The sequence below is a fragment of the Neofelis nebulosa genome, chromosome 2 (genome assembly GCF_028018385.1).
Source record: "Neofelis nebulosa isolate mNeoNeb1 chromosome 2, mNeoNeb1.pri, whole genome shotgun sequence".
NCBI classification, from domain to species: domain Eukaryota; kingdom Metazoa; phylum Chordata; class Mammalia; order Carnivora; family Felidae; genus Neofelis; species Neofelis nebulosa.
Genome location: NC_080783.1, coordinates 170,097,854 through 170,118,206, shown reverse-complemented (window position 1 = coordinate 170,118,206; position 20,353 = coordinate 170,097,854). Strand labels below are relative to the sequence as shown.

The window sequence follows — 20,353 nt, the reverse complement described above, 5'->3', positions numbered from 1 at the left end:
AACTTGGATTAGGTTCCAAAATACCAAAAATGGCACCTGGATGGCTCAGTTGGTTAAGCGTCTGACTTCTCATGGTTCGTGGGTTCAAGCCCTGTGTTGGGCTCTGTGCTGACAGCTCAGAGCCTGGAGCCTGCTTCAGATTCTGTGTCTTCCTCTCTCTGTGCCCCTCCCCTGCTTTGTTTTCTCTCTCAAAAATAAACATTAAAAAAATTAACAAATGTCCAAATACCAAAAATGTCCAGTGATGAATTAACACAGACATAGACAATTCTAAAGTATTTCAGTGACAGGATTACTGGGATATCTAAATATAAAGATATTTAGGTAATGCAAAAATATTAAAGATTTCTCACTTCACTAATCTGTCAAAAAAATGAACGCTTCTAAGTTATTTTCAAGTTCATTTTAGAGGGAAGGGCCCTTTCTGAGAAATGCAGTTTTCTCTGTTGCCAGTAAACTTAGGTTTGCTTCTTAAAATGAAGAGAACAGGGTGTATGTTCATGTATCAAATATGAAGCATACAGAAGCCATTTTCCTTTGAGGCCTTAAGGAGGGGAGAAAAATCCCAGATGTAGCATTCTGTCCAAATGATAAACCACAACTAAGTGAGTGAAACATTTACAAAAGTCAGGGCAGCCAAAGGAGCCTCTCTGTTCAATAGAGTAAAAGATGGATAGGATGTAACTAAATAATGGTTGGAGTAACACAGGGGTTTCAAGTCTCAATTGGTCTCTCTTGTGTTATGTTCATTGGAAGATCAGGGCCAAGTGTATCCCCCGCCTTCCTCCGTGCCGCACCCCCTCCCCCCCATATAAACATTAGTTTTGTGTGTGGATCTTTCTGCTTTGTCCTTCATGTGGCCTCCAAGGGTGATAAAGCGAGAGTCATCTGATCTACAATGAAGAGGACTGGGAAATGATTCTTAGCAGACCCAGCTGTTCTGAAAGGCAAAAGCTTAGTATATCAAGAGGTCAAACATACAGTAACTGATTTAATAGCATTAAGCACATACCTACATAACTTGCATTACATATGAAACCAAACTACTTCTTAACCCTTTAATTCCTGACTAATGTAAGTTTCTTTATATGCTTTGGCTTTACATCCTAAGCTTAGTTTTCAGTGCTAGAACACAAAAAATTATTTTTTTTGGTATATTTTCAGTAATATCCTATTACAAGGACTGTATCACAAACTGTTCTTAATATTTAGCAGATTATCTTAAAAGTCTTATTTAAATAGTACCAATAAAGTCATTAGTGAAGGCAATTAGGTTTAATAGTTAATTGGGTTACTATTTAGTATCTATGTCATTTAATGGTTCTTAAAACCCATTTTCATTTTAAGAAGTAAATCTGAAATTTCTCTAAATGGAAAATCAGTTATTTTCAAACAAGTTAAATTTTGTTTCAGATTTTCATACAGTATTTTTCTTTCATGATACAGTAGTATCTTCCACAAATTTTATCAAGACTTAGGGCAAGTACCAAGGGAATAGTATTTTTTCCCCTGCAGAAGTGGTCAAAGAAAAATACAGAAGTTTTAAAAAACCGTGTTGTCAAGTTATAACACATCCTGTGATACCCTCTTCCCCTTGTTTCATGAGAGTACAGATGATTATAATACAAAATAACACCACAGAAAAATAGAAATTTAAAATGATGTTTCAAAATCACTTGGAAGGAATCAAAGTGATTCCTGACCCCTAAGAAAGGTCCTTTCAATTCAGTACAGTGTGTAGTTCAGTTTAAGAACAACTTCATATTTTAAAATGTACTGAAAAATGCATTCCACTATTCTATAAAAAGAGGTATAAAAATGTTTAAACATTGAAATAGTTTTTCTGCACAAACATAGGAATAACTATAATACAATAAAGACCCGTCCCCGAGACAGTGGCTATACAATAAACTTGAAAAATTCTATGAGTGTAAAAAATCTAATTAATACACATCTGGGGCTTTAAATGGGAAAGTGGTACCTAATTCCACTCACCATTAGATTTAATCTGAGCTTTAAAACATACAGTTTTACCAAAGGTGCCATTTTCATAAATGTTCTAAGTCTATCCACAAATGCTAAAAGTATACAGAAGTGTATGTGATACAGAATTGAAGTCAAGATCTTGTTCTACATGTTGGCTTACATTAAAGGGTCAAGAAGAAATGTATTATTTACATTGAGATTATCTACTGCTGTGTGTAGAAAGTTTAAATTAGCTGCAAGAAATTTTATCTAGACACACACCTGCCTAGTGCTATGATCTGGTATTTACTGGGCAGATTAATTACAAACATTTCTTCTGTTCCTTTAAATATGATCAGGCAGATGCAGAAGAAGTTGGTGTCCATAGTAAGTGCATTTCTTCTAAATGTCTGCAGGATATAAAAGATGATTGCTAAATCAAGAATTAGTTTCCAAATTAACATGCATCTCATACACTACTTAAGACATGATTTAAACACCCATTTACCATGTAATTTGGTACCTAGTTTAGATATTGGCAATCTCTCATTTGCTTATTTTTGAATCTTCTAAGCAACATTCACCTTCACAAATAATTGTCAGTATGATTACTCAGACATCACACTCTTCACTTTATGTGAAGATTTATCTGAGGTACTTCTGAGAGATTTCTGAAACTCCTACATGATCTACTTGCTGAAAACACCAAAATCTACATGCCTTTTGTCTGTAAGCCTTAAGGGTCTTTCAGCAGGTGTTTCCTCCAACAGCTGCCCCCCCAAAAAAGAGACTGTATTTACTGACATTCCTATTCAGCGAGTGTCCCTCTGGGGACTCCTAGTGGTGGCAGAAGTTCTTGTCATTTGGCTTAGGACCTTTGTGTGAGAGGACGTCTTTGACAAGAGCAGCTATTGGCAAGTGATGACACATTTCCCATAGGGCATGTGGACCTTTGATTCCTGAAATACCCCATTCATGCTTACACCGGCAGCCATGAAGAAGTAATGCATGGTAGTCCCCTATATTTCCCTATTCATGGGAGTCCACATATATTCTTGTCCTAGAAGAAGGTAGGTTGCCAACTTAACAACCAACTCTTGCCAACTTGCGTCTGGTCTGAATTCCTATAGAAGATTTTAAGCACTCTAGTATTGACTTAATATCCCTGTAGGTTATTGATACATAGTTATCAGAACTAATGACAATACCATTCAGGAAAGGAAGACTATCATTAAATAGTTACTATGGGAGAGGTGCTAGTTAAGCTTATTCTGTACAATCTCACAAGGTAAATCTTATCAGTCCCATTTTATAATTAAGATTTAGGGAAACCAAGTGCCTTACTTAAGGCCACAGAGCTAAGTAGGTAGCAGAGCTGGTGCAGGACGTGTCATCCAAATCCTGTCCTCTGTTATAATGCCAGACCATGCAGAGAAGTTTCATCGATTGATCATGACGGCTAGAAGGGAGCATAGCATGTGTATTATCTCTACACTGCCACACTGGCTCTGGAGATGAATATCTCAGAACACAAATGAAATACAAGTGAGACATAGTGATGCAGTTCATGAGCAGTATTTTGACAGAATTCATCCTTCGTATAACAACTATATTCTCTCTAAAATATATTTTGGATTGTTACTTCCCTAAACAATAATCTTCACTGGTCCACTTCTGCCTAATGAAGAAAGTCTGAACTTATTAAGCCTAGTGATCATAACTGTCAATGATGTGGTTGAACCTACTGTTCAATCGTTCTGCTTTTCTGCCTTTTTGTTCATGTTGTTCTCTCTGCCTCGTATGTTTATACAGCCCATCAAAATTACCCGTTTTTCAAATTCAAGCTTCTTAGTAAAGTACAAAGTTTCCATTACTAGGGTCTGGAAGGTCCTCTGTCAGACATAATGTAGAGTGAAATAACTAGAATTGATTTTTAAAGAATGAACTCTTAAATAATGACCTAATCACTCCATCCTGAGGTGATGTTTGTCTGTTGTGTATTCCTATACTATTGCTTATTCTTCATTTGGTTCTTAGTTTATACTCCTTGGTCTGAAGAGGAAGGAACTATCAATTATTCTGCTCTCTATACTCCATGGAGGAGTGACAAACTTGACTGGCCAAAGTCCAGAACATTGGTCCACATTTTGCCAGTAATATTATATGTCACTCTTTTTACACAACACTCTTTCCCATTACTTAGTTTCCCTTTCACTGTCTACTCTCAAGTCCAATGCATCTTTGTGCTTCCTAATTTCATGTTGTAAAGAGACCAGCCCATTTTATCTATCTCGTCTGCAATCAAGCATAGGCAGGTCTATTTCAAAGTTCCGGCTTTCTCCTCAGGTTCAAGGTTTAGATTCACAGGATTCAAGATTTAGACTCAGTGTGGGAGACAGGAGGTTCCATTTCTGCCTCAGGCACAATCTATATTAGTTACCCCAAGTTTCTGCCAGAGGATCTGCCATGTTGGAGGTTATTAATTCCTCCAACTAATTAAGTTGATACTTGGATACTCATTGGACTCCTAGTCCCTTTTTGTACTTGCTATTGGTCAGAATCCTGGAAAGAAGAGGGGAGAGAGGTCTGAATTTGTACTGCTTATTATAGTTTGCCTTATATTATTATCATTTTATGTGTATAATATTAATCTTGTATCTTTAGCTTGACTACTAGGTTTTAAAAGGTTGGCATTATGCAAGTGCTTTGTTTATACTAAGCCATATACTTTTGTTAACCAAATGATTTATCCAATTGTTTCTAGATGAAGTATCCCAATATCTCCTGTAGTATCACCTATTACTATTTAACCCCACCATGCTTCCACCATCCTTTGCTGGTCTTTGTACGTCTGTGACCCATAGGTTGCTGCCTCTCTCACTCACAGTATCTCTTATTCTAACATGATTTTATAAAGGCTTTGTTCGTTAAAGGCTCTGGGAGTGAATCTGTATGGGTTATTTCCCCCAGTAAATAATAGAGGTCAGGAGGAATAATCACTGAAGTGTGAAAGGGCAGGAGCTGATGTGCAGACAGGGAAGCTGGCCACAACGGTATCCGGAGTACTGTGACTGTCAGAGGTTGCTAGGACACAGGCCAAAATGAGAGAACATGGAAGAGAGACCTGAGGAAGCCTAATGTAAGGCGAGTTATAAGAAGGTTTTGAAATACGGGTAAGTTTTTGACAATGACAGGAAAAACGTATGTCAAGCAAAGGAGACAGGAACAAAGATAAGGGAATGAGAAAGATTCTCTCTGAGGAATGTGCCTGAAGAATGGTGCATAATCTGGACTGAGGCACAAGGACAAGGAAAGCTGTGGTCACATGAGGGAGAGTTCTGAATGTCAGTATAAATTTGATTTTACTGTGAACGTGGTAGAGTGATACCTTCTTAAGCATAATTTCTCCAGAAGCAGAACAGGCTGTAGGGGAAAGGGAGCAAGGGGCAGAGAGGCAGGTTACCATAGGGAGGATAATATGGATGAGAGGTAATGAAGGAATAAACTAGTGCGGGGGTCATGGAAAGGAGAGGTAAACATTTTCGGAAGTGATCTAACCTGGCAGCAGTTGGGTACGGGGCCACAAAAAGGGACAGAAATTTGAGGTTTTGAGTCTTATCACTGGATGAGTGTAATCCCTAGAAAAAACAGAATGAGGAAGAATTTGGGGGGGGGGGTAAATAATAAAAATCAGCGCACTTGGGGGACAATATATGGCAACTGAGCTTGTGGGTTTACAACTCAGGAGAAGGTCACAAATTGATTTGGAAACCATATACAGTACTACACTAAGGTGAGAACTAAAGCCAAGGAATGGATGAGATCACGAAGAAACTGCCCAAAACACAGTCAAAAGAACCCAGGGAAATGCCTCAAAGGTGAAGTCCAGTTTCATTTCTTTGTCTTTTCCCTCCACTGCTTCCCACTGAAAAGGAAGTTGAGTGGTAGGTCAACTTTCATTCTTTCAAGTCTTTTGAAAGTACTACTCAAGTTAAAGACTCAGAAGAACATGCCTAATGTGTGATGATCTTGGGGCACCTGGGTGGCTCAGCCAGTTAAGTGTCTGACTCTTGATTTTGGCTCAGGTCGTGATTTCATGGTTGGTGGGATTGAGCCCCATGTCGGGCTCTATACTGATAGCATGGAGCCTGCTTGGATATTCTCTCTCTCTCTCTCTCTCTCTCTCTCTCTCTCTCCCTCCCTCCCTCCCTCCCTCCCTCTCCCTTTCCCTCTTCGTCTCTCTCTCTCTCCCCCTCTCTCCTTCTCTCTCCCTCTCTCGCTGCCCTTCCCCTGCTCCCAGTCTCTCAAAACAAACATTAAAAAAAGAAAAACATGTGATGATCTTTAATAGAATCCAGCAACACAAAGCTATTCCCAGCACGCCTTAGTTACCTGAAGTTCATGGATGAGACTGTCATATACTAAATGCATATGTTCTCTGCCAGATGTATGACCGTCTTCTAATAGTTTCTGTTGGATTTCCATGGACCAGAAATTGTATAAAATGTTTAGTCCTATAAGTATGTGTGTATATGTATATATATTATATCCTTCCTGTTTAATGGGATCTAAAACCTTTGACCAATAGAGAAACCTGAAAATCACAGATCACTATTGTGAGTGAGCAAAGCACCGTCTCTAGCACCAGACTACTCAGGTTAGTATCCTGGCTTTGCCTCTTAGGTAATTCTGGGACAAGGTATTTACATTTTTTTAAATGTTGATTTATTTCTGAGAGAGAGAGATAGAGTGTGAGCGGGGGAGGGGCAGAGAGAGAGGGAGACACAATCCGAAGCAGGCTTCAGGCTCTGAGCTGTCAGCACAGAACCTGACATGGGGCTTGAACTCACAAACTGCGAGATCATGACCTGACCTGAAGTCGGACACTTAACCAAATGAGCCACCCAGGTGCCCCAGGACAACCTCTTTGTGCTTCTGTTTCCTCACCTATAAAATAAAGATAATAACTATATATCATGTAAGTTGTCGAAAAGGTTAAATGGAATATATATAAAGTCTGGCACATTGACAGTGCTCAATAAATGTTAGCTATTATTATAAACTATTATTTGTAGTGTACAACAGAATAAACATTCTAATGAATGAAAGTGACACAATTTTGTGTATAAGATGCTTTGCAAATATTTTTAAAACAGCTAGTTTGTTAGGAAGCTAATACTAATAATTTTAAATACCATTTCCAAAGAAATGGATTGTCAGTATAGAATTCATTTTGCATTAACTTTTTTCCTAAGAGATAGCAGGCAACATCTGGTTAGCTTCTAAGAATCTTAATTAATATTGATGCCACTAAGTCTGAGATAGGCTAGCTCTTCATGCGAGCCTTCAGTTATAGGTACATTAGACACTAATATCACATTATGACTCATACTGCTTCTAGCTAATATGTTATAATAAGCTAGTTATAAATCTATCATTTTTACTTACATTGCTGAATCCATAGGGAACTGTTGTGAAGGAAAGATACAACTAATTAATATATAATTATTTACTTAATTTAGCACATTTCCAAATTCAAAGACTTGTTATATCTTGTTCAGTCACACGTGTCCTACAGAAACTATAACCCACCTGTCAGTATCTAATTAGTTATTTATACTAAAGGTGCTAAATTAAGAGCCCCCTTTACACTCACCTAAAAATATGTGCTAGCTGATCAGCCTAGCTGATGGTGTTCTTTTCAATCAGCCTCTAACTCATACATCTTGTCAGACTGTCCTCTTATTTATAAAATTATATTATAATTTCAACAACAGCTCCAAAGTTCATGTTCCTATTTTCTTTATAGACAGTACCAAATTTGATAATATAAATAAAATGTTTCCACATGAACAAAACAATGAAATTTAACAAGGCTAACCTTAATTAGAAAGGTGAAACCCTGGGGTGCCTGGGTGGCTCTGATGGTTAGGCATCTGACTTCAGCTCAGGTCATGATCTCACAGTTTGTGAGTTTGAGTCCCCTGTCAGGCTCTCTGCTGTCAGTGCAGAGCCGGCTTCAGATCCTCTGTTTCCCACTTTCTGTGCCCCTCCCCTGCTCATGTGCTCTCTCTCTCTCCCTCCCTCTCTCTCTCAAAATTGAATAAACATTAAAAAAAAAAAGAAAAGAAAGGTGAGACCCTACCTCAGTTTAAAATGCCTTTAAGGAATTCATAGCTGTCAAGATGATATAATTCTGTAAGAAAGAAAAGTGTTTTTTTCAAAAAACAGCTTAAAGTAAGTTGTCACAGTATATGATGCAGAATAAATGCTGAATAGAATGAAATTAAAGAGCCTAAACATAAAGCTTTATTTTACATTATAAATAGCTTTGGCACTATAAATTCTCATTTCAACATCTTACTGATTTGCCTAATTCTGAAACATACATTTAAGAATTTAGGATAGAAAGTGCTGAGTGGGAGAGAGCCAAAGCATAAGAGACTCTTAAAAACTGAGAAAAACTGAGAACAAACTGAGGGTTGATGGGGGGTGGGAGGGAGGGGAGGGTGGGTGATGGGTATTGAGGAGGGCACCTTTTGGGATGAGCACCGGGTGTTGTATAGAAACCAATTGGACAATAAATTTCACATATTGAAAAAAAAAGTGCCAAAAAACGTATTATTATTATAATACATGCTTATCCTTTATTATAATTACTTATCTTCTGTGACAGATTCTATAATCCTGAGGGCAGGACCAGGTCTGTCTGGTTCCTTAGTATATCACCAATGCTAGAACAGTGCCTGGCTCATAAGAGGCATTCAAAAAGTATGAAATGGATGAGGCACGTAAGGAGATAGCAATTTCTAAGTATTTGAAAATATTTACATTCCTTTAAGAAATTCTTAGAATGGCATTTGTTTTTATTCATTCATTGAACATGCACTGTGGATCTTCTATCCAGGTTCTATACGAGGCTCTGAGGCTACAATATAGAGATATGACTTTTGTTTGTTTGCCAAGGAGGAGCCCGGAAGGAGCCCTGTAACCAGACAATTACAATATACTGCGACACTACAACGTTATACATTTATAAACATTCAGACAAGTGTTGTAGAAGCCTAGAAGAGGAAGCAATTTCGTTTTACCTAGGTGAGCTGGGGAGAGTCACAGAGGATGTGACATCTGAGGCTGACCTTAAAGAATGAGCAGGAGTTCGCTAGACAGAGAAGGAAGAAAGAGCAATCTAGGTAGAGAAAGGAGCAGGAGAGGCCTGGAGTTCTGAGAGATTCCAGAGGGCTGAAGCATACGGTGTGAACAGTATGAATTAAAATGACTTCTTTCCTCCTATATGAGGTCTGAGCTAGAGGAAAAATCACCTAATACTTACTTTTCACAGAAATCTTGCTTTAACTACTTAATTAGTTATATAACACTATAAATATCTGCTTTATTATTCTCCATATGTGTTTAAAATACATAAACCACTTAGAGAATTTATCTAACTCTTTTTTGAGGAGCTTTCCTGACTACTCTAAGAGTTAAAATGGGGGGAAAAATGTTCACCTGTCAGGTAACATAAAACCAATTTCTACTAAATGTGCCAGAATAATTTTTCTCCACCTCAAAAACGGTTAGTCTTCAGTCTGTTCATTACTGTCTTTTTATAGTATTTTTATTTAATAAAACCTATTAAGACTACCATACAAATCTCTTTACTTATGCTTTTATCTTTTAACTGATCAATTTTTATATTGCTGACATCCCTTCTTCACCATTTGCTCATTTAAAAATTCATAGTATGTGAGATATGTCTCTGGAGAAAATGTCTATAAAATTTGTTACAGCTGGCAAATGTGTATGAGTCAGTGATAGCACATGACTAAATGCTTCACAGAAAATAAAATTTGTTTCTGTAGTAAGCAGAACTGTTTAAATGTTATTTATTTTTATGTTTCAAAGAAAATATATTGTGAAGTGCTGCATTGATTTAATACGCAACAATGTCTGTGTACATGCTGTAGAAGGAAAATTTATGAAACCTTTGCACAACTCCTTTAATTGAATTTTCCAAATCTCTCACCACACACAAATAATCAATATCTTCTGCAGAGAAAACCAGTCAGAATTATTACTGTCTTTCGTTTCAATTTTGTTGTCATCAGCACATACGGAGCACCTGGATATTCGTAACGTCTGATACCAAGTTATTTACACCTCTTAAGCACATAATTGCTATTAAGTGAGTTCAAATCTATGGTTTAATTTTTTTTTACGGATTATTTAAAATATAAAAGTGATCATACTTCTAGAGAAGTATACAAAAATTTAAATCATGGAAAAAATTATTTAAAAGGCTTTGAAAAGTAATAAATCAGTTTGTTTTTCCTTAAATCCTAGACAAATCTCAAGTAAGCAGTCAAAATGTATCCCCAAAACAGTGATGAACAGTGTAAAATAAGAGCATTAACATTATTAATAGGAAAACTATGAACCACATACAACATACATGAAAATTGAATCCTGATACAGAGCTGAGGACTACAGTTGTACATTAGTGTATATCTGTGTCACCAAAACTAATACCTCCATTTTTTATCTCCAGATAAACCAAGAACGTTAAGACATAGGAAGGAATTTTTGTTGTTTCTTCTAAAGCTCATCATGTCTAAACTTCAGACTCCAGTGCTTTTAAAACTGAAGTATTTGTCTGAAAAAAGATATTGTTTAATGTTAAGGTATGAAAAACTAAAAGGGTAGTAGTCTTCTAGGGAGTGAAATCACTTGGCCGACATGATAAATGCTTTTTCAAGACTGAGTGGAGGAAAGAACAACATAATTTTAAGTTAAAAAATACTTCAGTGGATGGTTGGAATGAAAAGGCAGTATCAAACTACTTTATAGTCTTAGAACAGAAAGAGTTTAAAATTTGTCCTCTAGTCCAAGAATCTGAAAACTTTAAAATCCTATAACCCAGATGAATTTTACAATATAAGACAGTAAGTTAGCTAAAGAAAACAGAAACATAGTTTGTGCTTTTCTTTTGAAGGCCACAGCTAGAAATTCTGAAATATTTTGTATTACAAACAGCTGAGACAATCAACTTTTTTGAACAATGTAAAGTTCAGATGGTTACATTTCATTTCAAATATGCATACTGCAACCTACACAATTATTCTCAAAAGAGATAAAATATGTTTTGGACTAAAGCTAAGTGTCTAGATTTCATATCTTGGCAATGGCTCTACAATTTGCTTACATTCTTTTCAAAAACATTTTGTTTACTGGAAGTACTGGTCATAGACAAACAATGATGGTATTTTCTAATATCTGCAGAAAAAATGAAAATACTAAGTACTATATAATGCCATCTATTGACTTGGGAATATCTGTATTAAGTTGTTTTAAGTAGAGGTTGATTATATAAAGTAAATAAATTTCATGCCTTACCATGTGATGATAATGTGACATTCCATCTGTATCAACTCACTGAATGGTCATGTTTTAAATCTTCAGCATAACAAATTAAGAATAATTATGAAAATTCACATCCAAATCTAACAGAAAAAGGACCTTTCATCTCATTATTTTTCTAAGAGTCATAAAGCCAATATTATTTAGGAAAGTGAGGTTAGGCTTACTTCCTAAGTAACTGAAAAAAGAAAGAAAGCTTTCCTTTGTTTAAGAAAATGGTACTTAGCAAGAGAGATCCTCTTTTATTCATATACTCTATCAAAGCATTCCCTGATTTGCAACGTCCAGTTCTTTTCAAAACTATGAAAATCTCAGTGTACCTTTTAATGTTATTGTGTATGTTTTAATTTTCCCTGAATGTTACATAAAGCCTTAAGAATGTGTGTCAGATGTCTATTTATTTAAATCACTAAGCATGTTATTTTTACAATTATACTGCTCTGCCTGTCATAAAGACTGCAACGGATGCCAAACAAGCTATTTTTCCTGACATGGAAAAATAAATAGAACTAAAGGACCAAGCTGAAGGGGCAACAATAGCATAAATGCTGGAATTTTCCTGATATTGTCTATTTTAACTATCCTAGGAAAATTTTATGAGAATCTGAAGGACATTCTTTTGATAGTAAAACAAGTAATTTTTTTCTTAAAAAATTTTTTTTTCAATGTTTATTTATTTTTGAGAAACAGAGAGAGACAGACAGTAAGTGGGGGAGGGGCAGAGAGAGGAAGACAGAATCCGAAGCAGGTTCCAGGCTCTGAGCTGTCAGTACAGAGCCTGATGCAGGGCTCGAACCCATGAAATGTGAGATCATGACCTGAGCCAAAGTCAGACGCTTAACCAACTGAGCCACCCAGACGCCCCTGTTCTTATTTTCATTCAGTACCCAATAAAACAAATCCCATACATATTATGGGAGTTGTTTTTATATTATATAATTTCTAATATTATGAATATTCCCAAGACATTTTAAAATTTAAACAATTCTAGATAATAGCATAGTAAAAGAAAGGAGTACATTAGAAATTTCTATAAAAAGCTGAAGGCTTGATCCCTAAATAAGGAATGTATATACAAAGCAAATTAGTTTCACATGCCAAAGCACTAGCAAAGTCCTTGTAAAATGAATGTGTAAATAAAAGGGGTTAAAAATTAACTCAGCAAAAAAGTTATACACATATATACATATATATATATACATGTATATATATACATATATATACATGTATATATATATGCGCATGTGTTGGTGTGTATCATCTTTAATCAAAAACAAAATAAAACCACCAAAATAAAAAAATATATATTACTAACCAGAGAGAGAAAGAAAAACACTCAGTAAAAATACTCAAACTCATATTATAAAAAAAGTAACCTTCAAAAGATTTTTCAGACAACAATACTTTTAAAAAATTAGTTAAAAGGCTAACGAAGATTTGAATAAACTCAGGAAATATAAGAGCTAAAGCAGCTCTTGCCAAGAAACAGAAACAGAAGATGACATATATTGTGATATATATAGATATAAAATATATATCTATATACATAGCTACTACATATTTTATATATCTAAATTCAGTTTTCATTTACACCACAACAAATATTCAATTCTTATTAGAAATTTTAAAACATGATTTAGTCACAGGATCTCCTTTATACATGAACAAACACTTGGCCCTTAGGGAAGGCCTGGTAAAGGGCAAGTCAGTTTTAATGCCTAAAATACTAGAAAATAGTTTTAAGGCTGGTCATGTATATACACAAAGAATTGGTATATACTAGATAACTGAAAGGAGACAACTTTTTACCACATGTCTTAATAAATGTCTTAATAAATGTTCAGGGAGGGAAAAAATACTTTTGGAAAATTTTTTTCCCATTATTAAAATGATGATTCACTTATTTTTTCTACAACTTTCCCTTCCTCATTTCTCAAAACTTGGTGAAAGCCAACTATGTAAAGCCTAATTCTAGTCAATTCTAGAAAATTACAGATTAAAAAAAAATATTCATACCACTGGCACAGAATATAAAGAAGAGAGATTTCCTCTAGATGAGAAATAATAATCATTACAATTTCCCATTATGATCCTCTAAAATTTCTCATGTTAAAGGAGACTAAAACCACTGAAATCCAGTTACACATTATAATCAAGTTTCACAGTATAGGAGGGAAGAGACCTCAAGTCTTTTCTAAGAGCTGCTTTCATGTTCTTAAATTCTTGCGATCACGGCGGAAGTTAGCTGCTCAACTGAAAGGCTCAGGAAGCCTGCTCAGCTCTCTTCCCACATGAGTTCTGGAGGAGTACTGCCAGGGCGCTTGCCCTGTATTAATTACCCAGGTGGCCTCGGAAGTAAGCAGCAGGGAATCCCAACACTTCCCGTGGCAGTCTCACCGCAGACTTGTTAAAGATCCTAAATAATCCTAAATATAGTCTCATATACTAGATTGGCTGAAGTGGTTTCAGTTATGCCTCATATGTTTGCAGGGATTGCAAAATGGCATTGATGTCAGTAATATTAAAATGATCCTTCTTAAGTTGGTCTAAAGGTTTTAATATTTTATAGTCCATAATCATTTTGCTTACTGAGGTATGGATATGCATGTGTTATGGGAAAACCTGCTAATTTCGTTTCCCATACTGTGAAATGCTCAGAGGCATATGGGTTCACAGTAGATCAAACATCATTAATGCTCTGAAAGTTTTCAGAACACTGGTTACCGAGTAACTTTTTATGCAATGTATAATCCTAATTCAACACCAAAAATTGTTATATATTAATGCATTGTTGCCCCTATTTGTCTGTATTCTCAAGAACTTTTAATAAAAAGACCAAATTTAAATCTTAAACTGAAAATTGTATTTCAAAAGATATTTTAAAAGTTTAATCATCAGGGAAGTTATCATAGTCTGCCAAATCCAGTATAAGGTTTTTCAAATGGGATTCATGATTTTTTAGAAGATCACACTAAAAAAGGGCTCATGATGATTGGTTTTAAATGGTGAAATGAGATGAAAGGATCTTTTTTTTATAAATTAAAACACAACTCTTTACCTTTGTTGGGAGGTCCTGAACTCTTCTTTTCAAAGAGTTTTTGTTTTGTTACTTTTGTCACTAAAAAAAAAAAAAAAAAATCCCATGTTAAGAACTAACGTGGAACGCAAATAATTTCTCATCTTAGAATAACTTAATGAGGGGCGCCTGGGTGGCGCAGTTGGTTAAGCGTCCGACTTCAGCCAGGTCACGATCTCGCGGTCCGTGAGTTCGAGCCCCGCATCAGGCTCTGGGCTGATGGCTCGGAGCCTGGAGCCTGTTTCCAATTCTGTGTCTCCCTCTCTCTCTGACCCTCCCCCGTTCATGCTCTGTCTCTCTCTGTCCCAAAAATAAATAAAAAACGTTGAAAAAAAATTTAAAAAAAAAAAAAAAAAAAAAAAAGAATAACTTAATGAAAAAAAATAATTGTAAGTAATACACATAGATTTCAAGTACAAAATGCAATATCTTATTATATCTTCCTTAAATAATGAGCACCAAATTTTTAAAAAGCCTGATATTCATTTGCAAAGGCATATTCTTTCCCTTCATATTCAGCAAGAATCCCTGAAATAACATATCGTGGTAAAAGATATATGGCTTCTGGTTTTCTAAATAATATTTTCAATACATGTCCAGTAGTGCCATAGATAAAAAAGTTTATCAGATTTAAATATGGGAAAAACTATTAGGCTTATCTCTAAAATTGAGAATATTAGAATACATATATAAGTTTGCAAATAAGGAATGGAGATGCCATTGAAAACTCATGAATTTTTCTTACTTAGTTCTTTCGTTTTCTGCATTTCTTTTTGTAAGAAGAAACATGACATACGGGAGATACCAATGAGCTTTCCAAGCTCTCTACTGCCCTCCAAAGCCTAAAAGAAAGACATCTTAAATGAGTTAAGTTCTCTAGAAATACAACATTGCTGACAGTCTAGTAAAAATACAGTTTACTGTTTCTTTCATCTGAAAAACTTGAATTCCGTGGTAGGAAGTTTAACTTTTTTTCTGGTAGGTCAACTACTGCAAGCTTTAAAATGCCTGAATAAAAATAATTTATTAAAAACACTAAACAAGATCCACAAATTTACTTTTAAATGTGAAAAAGCCAGATCTTACTAAAATATTATGGTTAATTAATGTTCATATAAGAAAAGAAATTCCTACATAAAAAGTAACTAGACATATTCCCTGTAAGTTCTTTCCTGGATTGTATTCTCCAATTTAGGGCTTCTTTCCTATCTTCTTTTTTCAAATGGGGTAGGAGATATATGAAAAATTATACATCTCAAAGGAAAAAAAAAAAAAGCAAACCTGTATACTACTTAAATTTTGCATTATTTCCAGGATTTCTTCTGATGATTTTTCAACTTGAGACAGCAACACCATGAATCTATAAATGAAAAAATATACATATTTAGCAAGATCAGCATTTAAACACAGCACGTCATTTTCACAGCTTTAATTCTTTTTAAGAGATCTTAGGTTCATTTTTCTAATTCTTTTCTTTAAAAAGCGGTAGAAGATGTAAATGTTCCTCCATCATTCTTTCACCCCTTTACGAACACAGTGTATGTGACCAATCACCCTATCTTTGGGATTTTCGCTGAGCAGTGGGAGAGGATGTGAAGATGTGGTTAGTTGGCTTGCTCCCTTCTCAAAGTGAACACTAATACACCATCAAAATCTGTGAGTCAGTGTTACCCAGTAATTTTTGTAATAGAAAAAGAAGTTTTATGGGTTTCATATATTTCAGTGTGAAAAAGATTACAAAGGCACTCTATTAAATTTGGAAACAAAGAAAACTTCACTTGTAATCCTATCTACTGAACCTATCTCTAGTTAGCATGTTACCATACTGGAAAAATTCTCTTAGGTTTTTGTTTTTTTTTTAATTTCTAGAACTTTATATCATACTTTCTGCCCTTAATATAATATTACATGTTTGTTTTTGGCCACATCACCCATAGGTTTATAATTTAAAGGCTGCACAATATTGTACCTAGTAAACATACCAAAGATGATTTAACCATTCCCTTGTTCTTGCAGTTTTAGTGTCTTTTCCAATTTTATATAGTCTCATAGCTGCATATGATAATCCATATCAGTGCAGTCTAATAGAAATAAAATGTAAACCACATATGTAAAGTTTTCTAGTAGCCACAATAAAAGAAGTAAAAAGAAATAAGTGAACTTAATTTTAATAATATATTTTATTTAACCAATATATCCAAAGTATTATCATTTCAACATGTAATCAATAAAAATTATTCATGAGATATTTTATGCTTTTTTCTTTTTTTTTTCAATATATGAAGTTTATTGTCAAATTGGTTTCCATACAACACCCAGTGCTCATCCCAAAAGGTGCCCTCCTCAATACCCATCACCCACCCTCCCCTCCCTCCCATCCTCCATCAACCCTCAGTTTGTTCTCAGGTTTTAAGAGTCTCTTATGCTTTGGCTCTCTTCCACTCTAACCTCTTTTATTTTTTTCCTTCCCCTGTCCCATGGGTTTTGTTAAGTTTCTCAGGATCCACATAAGAGTGAAACCATATGGTATCTGTCTTTCTCTGTATGGCTTATTTCACTTAGCATCACACTCTCCAGTTCCATCCATGTTGCTACAAAGGGCCATATTTCATTCTTTCTCATTGCCACGTAGTACTCCATTGTGTATATAAACCACAATTTCTTTATCCATTCATCAGTTGATAGACATTTAGGCTCTTTCCATAATTTGGCTATTGTTGAGAGTGCTGCTATAAACATTGGGGTACAAGTGCCCCTATGCATCAGCACTCCCGTATCCCTTGGGTAAATTCCTAGCAGTGCTATTGCTGGGTCATAGGGTAGGTCTATTTTTAATTTTTTGAGGAACCTCCACACTGTTTTCCAGAGTGGCTGCACCAATATGCATTCCCACCAACAGTGCAAGAGGGTTCCCGTTTCTCCACATCCTCTCCATTATGCTTTTTTTCAAAATCCGGTATGTACTTTATATTCATAGCACATCTCATTTCAGACTAGTCACATTTTAAATGCTCATTAGCCATGTGTGGCTGGCTAGTGACTACTGTTTCAGAGACCACAAATCTATACTATTGATTTTATGAGAGAAACTAGAAATTCTATTTAAATGCTTTTCAAAATCACATCAGTGTTATCTATTAACATTTCTGTGCTATTACAAATAAGACAAATATGTTAAATTTTCATACATGATGAATAGGTACAGTATGTTTCAACCAAGTAAAATAGATTAATTAAGTATGCAAACAAGGGATGGAGAGACAGTTATTTATGCAAAAGCTAAAACTTAGGTAAGGAAAATGAGAGAGCATGTGTACGTCAGTAGGGGAGGGGCAGAGAGAGAGGGAGAGAGAATCCAGGCAGAGCCCGACTTGGGGCTCAAACCCATGAACTGTGTGAGATCATGACCTGAGCTGAGATTAAGAGTCAGATGCTCAACTTTAACTGAGCCACCAAGGTGACCCTATTATTATGTACTTTCAATTAAAAGTCACTTGTCTAAGGCCTTGCTTGCTTACCACCTGAACTTCAGTTGGAGAGAGAGTGTCATAAAGGAATTCCAGCCCCTTCCACTGAGCTCTGAGAGTCTGAAGGAGCAAGAGGTTTTAAATGACTCCCATTCAGGGCTGGGAACCTCCAGACTCCCCTACATTATACCAACGATCACCAACTACCTCAGGGGGCTATAGCTGAGGCAAATGCGTTACTTCGCTATGAGAAGCAATCCTAAGGGTTCTTTACCTTGCATTCTTTTCCTGGGAGGACTGAAGTGACGGAGCCTCTCTACACTGTCTTACCATACTTTAAGGAACTGATGATATTCCCCGTTGACCCTCATGGAATTGTGTGGGGGTGGGTCCTGCAGCGTTGCCATCTTGAATGACTCCAAGAAGCTCTGTTCAGATAGAGTAAGATGTGAATGGTGCCCCCAGGAGTTGTGCAATGTAGCATCCCAAAAAGACCTGTTAGCAATTCTCTCTCAAGTTAAGATATTATTGAGGGGCTCAGCTAAGCAAACTGTTATTGACAGCCTTGGAGAGCTGTAGGAACTGAGTATCAAATATCTGGGGAAACTGTTTTTTAAGATATCCTTCACATGCATAAGCTGCTTTTGGAGGGAAACTTGTCTTCACTGCAAGACCAAGTAAACTGGTGGACACTATTATTTTATTTTTTTATTCCCATTATTTTATTTTTTTAATTTAAATTTAATTTAATTTTTAGGTAATGTGGCTAAACTCATATGTGGCTCAAACTCATGACCCTGAGATCGAGAATCACATGCTTCACTGACTGAGCCAGTTAGGTGACTCCCCTCTTTATTTTAATCTCTTTTCCTCTCCTCCTCCTCCTTTTACTTCTTCCTAAATGAAATCAGCTCCTCCCATCTTGATGGCAACCAGTTTCTTAGAATAGGTACGCACACACACACACACACACACTTCAAATCATCATGTTATACACTTTAAATACATACAATTTTATTTGTTAATTATACTTCAATAAGGCCGGGGATAATTACAAATAGAAAAAAGAAGGTTAATTACTCAGCCCGTTAACCTTCTGCCACACACATGTCCTTCTAATGTGCAATCCTGGATTTCCTACCTATTTTCTTTACTTTCTGGACTAAGCTACGAACGCTACGAAAATTTTACAGCAGTATTGATGGTCAATATTATAAGTACATATATGATTTGCTGGGTCCCTGATGCTGTTTAACTCTCCTTTTACTTAACAAATACTCTTTTTTTTCACAAATCAAAAAAATGCTCAAAATAATGGTCTGATACAGTCTCTACTCTTCAACACCGAAATTAAACTCTTATATTCAGATTTCTGCCTTACTACTCTACCGACACTCTTAAAAGGCTACAAATAAACTTTTAATTAATTCCATTACTAAAAACTTATATCAAAGTCACTACCTGTAAGAGACCGTTTTTGTATAAAATCTCAAGAAACCTGCAAGTTATGTGAACGTTAAAGGGACAAAATCCCAAGCACCTGGGTGGCTTAATCGGTTAAGCATCTGACTTTGGCTCAGGTTGTGATCTCATGGCTATGAGTTCGAGCCCTATGTCTGGCTCTGTGCTGACAGCTCAGAGCCTAGAGCCTGCTTTGGATTACGTGTCTCCCTCTCTTTCTGCCCTTCCTCTGATTGCGCTCTCTAAAAGGAAAGGAAAAAAAAAAGGGACAAAATCCTCAGGTTTTTCTTTACCCTCCTAATACTTTCTATGTCTTATACAGAAAAAGGTAAATAGGTCACAGAACCTCTATTTATCTAATTAATTCTATTTATCTAAACTGATTATTTTGGATGACAGATGGACTGTAATGAAATATATTGCTAAATTTTTTTTGAGCTCTTTCTAAAGTCAAAACACTATACTTGTTACTTTATAAGCTACAAGCTATATTCTAACCTTTAAAATAACTCTCTGTGGTAAATATTATCTCCATTTTACAGATATGGAAACCAAAACACAAATTATTTAATTATTCAGGGTTAAACAATAAGGAACATAGTCAATGTGCATTCTTTGGGATTTTCTTTTTTTTTTTTTACATATATTTTTTACACTTGATCTTAGCCAAAAGGCCGAGAAGCGATTTTTACATATATTTTTTAAATCTAAATTTTAGTTAACATGCAGTGTAGTACTGGTTTCAGGAGAATTCAGTGATTCATCACTTATATACAACACACAGTGCTCATCACAAGTGCCCTCTTTAGTACCCATCACCCAGTTAGCCCATCCCCCATCTACCTTTCCTCCAGCAACCCTCAGTTTGTTCTATGTATTTAGGAGTCTCTTATGGTTTGCCTCCCTGTTCTTGTCTTATTTTTCCTTCCCTTCCGCTATGTTCATCTGTTTTCTTTCTTAAATTTCA

General features: G+C 35.7%; 1 protein-coding gene across 1 annotated transcript in view; it reads right to left on the bottom strand.

Annotated features, from left to right (window-relative positions):
* Positions 1-977: 977 nt before the first annotated feature.
* ITGB3BP (integrin subunit beta 3 binding protein) overlaps positions 978-20,353 on the bottom strand; it is a 70,992-nt gene continuing 51,616 nt past the window's right edge. Inside the window, exons 6-11 of the mRNA XM_058693696.1 lie at positions 15,740-15,818; positions 15,204-15,300; positions 14,441-14,500; positions 8,111-8,161; positions 7,414-7,433; positions 978-2,375 (exon numbers count right to left, since the gene is read on the bottom strand). Coding sequence (XP_058549679.1) covers positions 8,112-8,161; positions 14,441-14,500; positions 15,204-15,300; positions 15,740-15,818 — 286 coding nt within the window. The 3' untranslated portion in view covers positions 978-2,375; positions 7,414-7,433; position 8,111. The remainder of the gene's footprint in view (positions 2,376-7,413; positions 7,434-8,110; positions 8,162-14,440; positions 14,501-15,203; positions 15,301-15,739; positions 15,819-20,353) is intronic.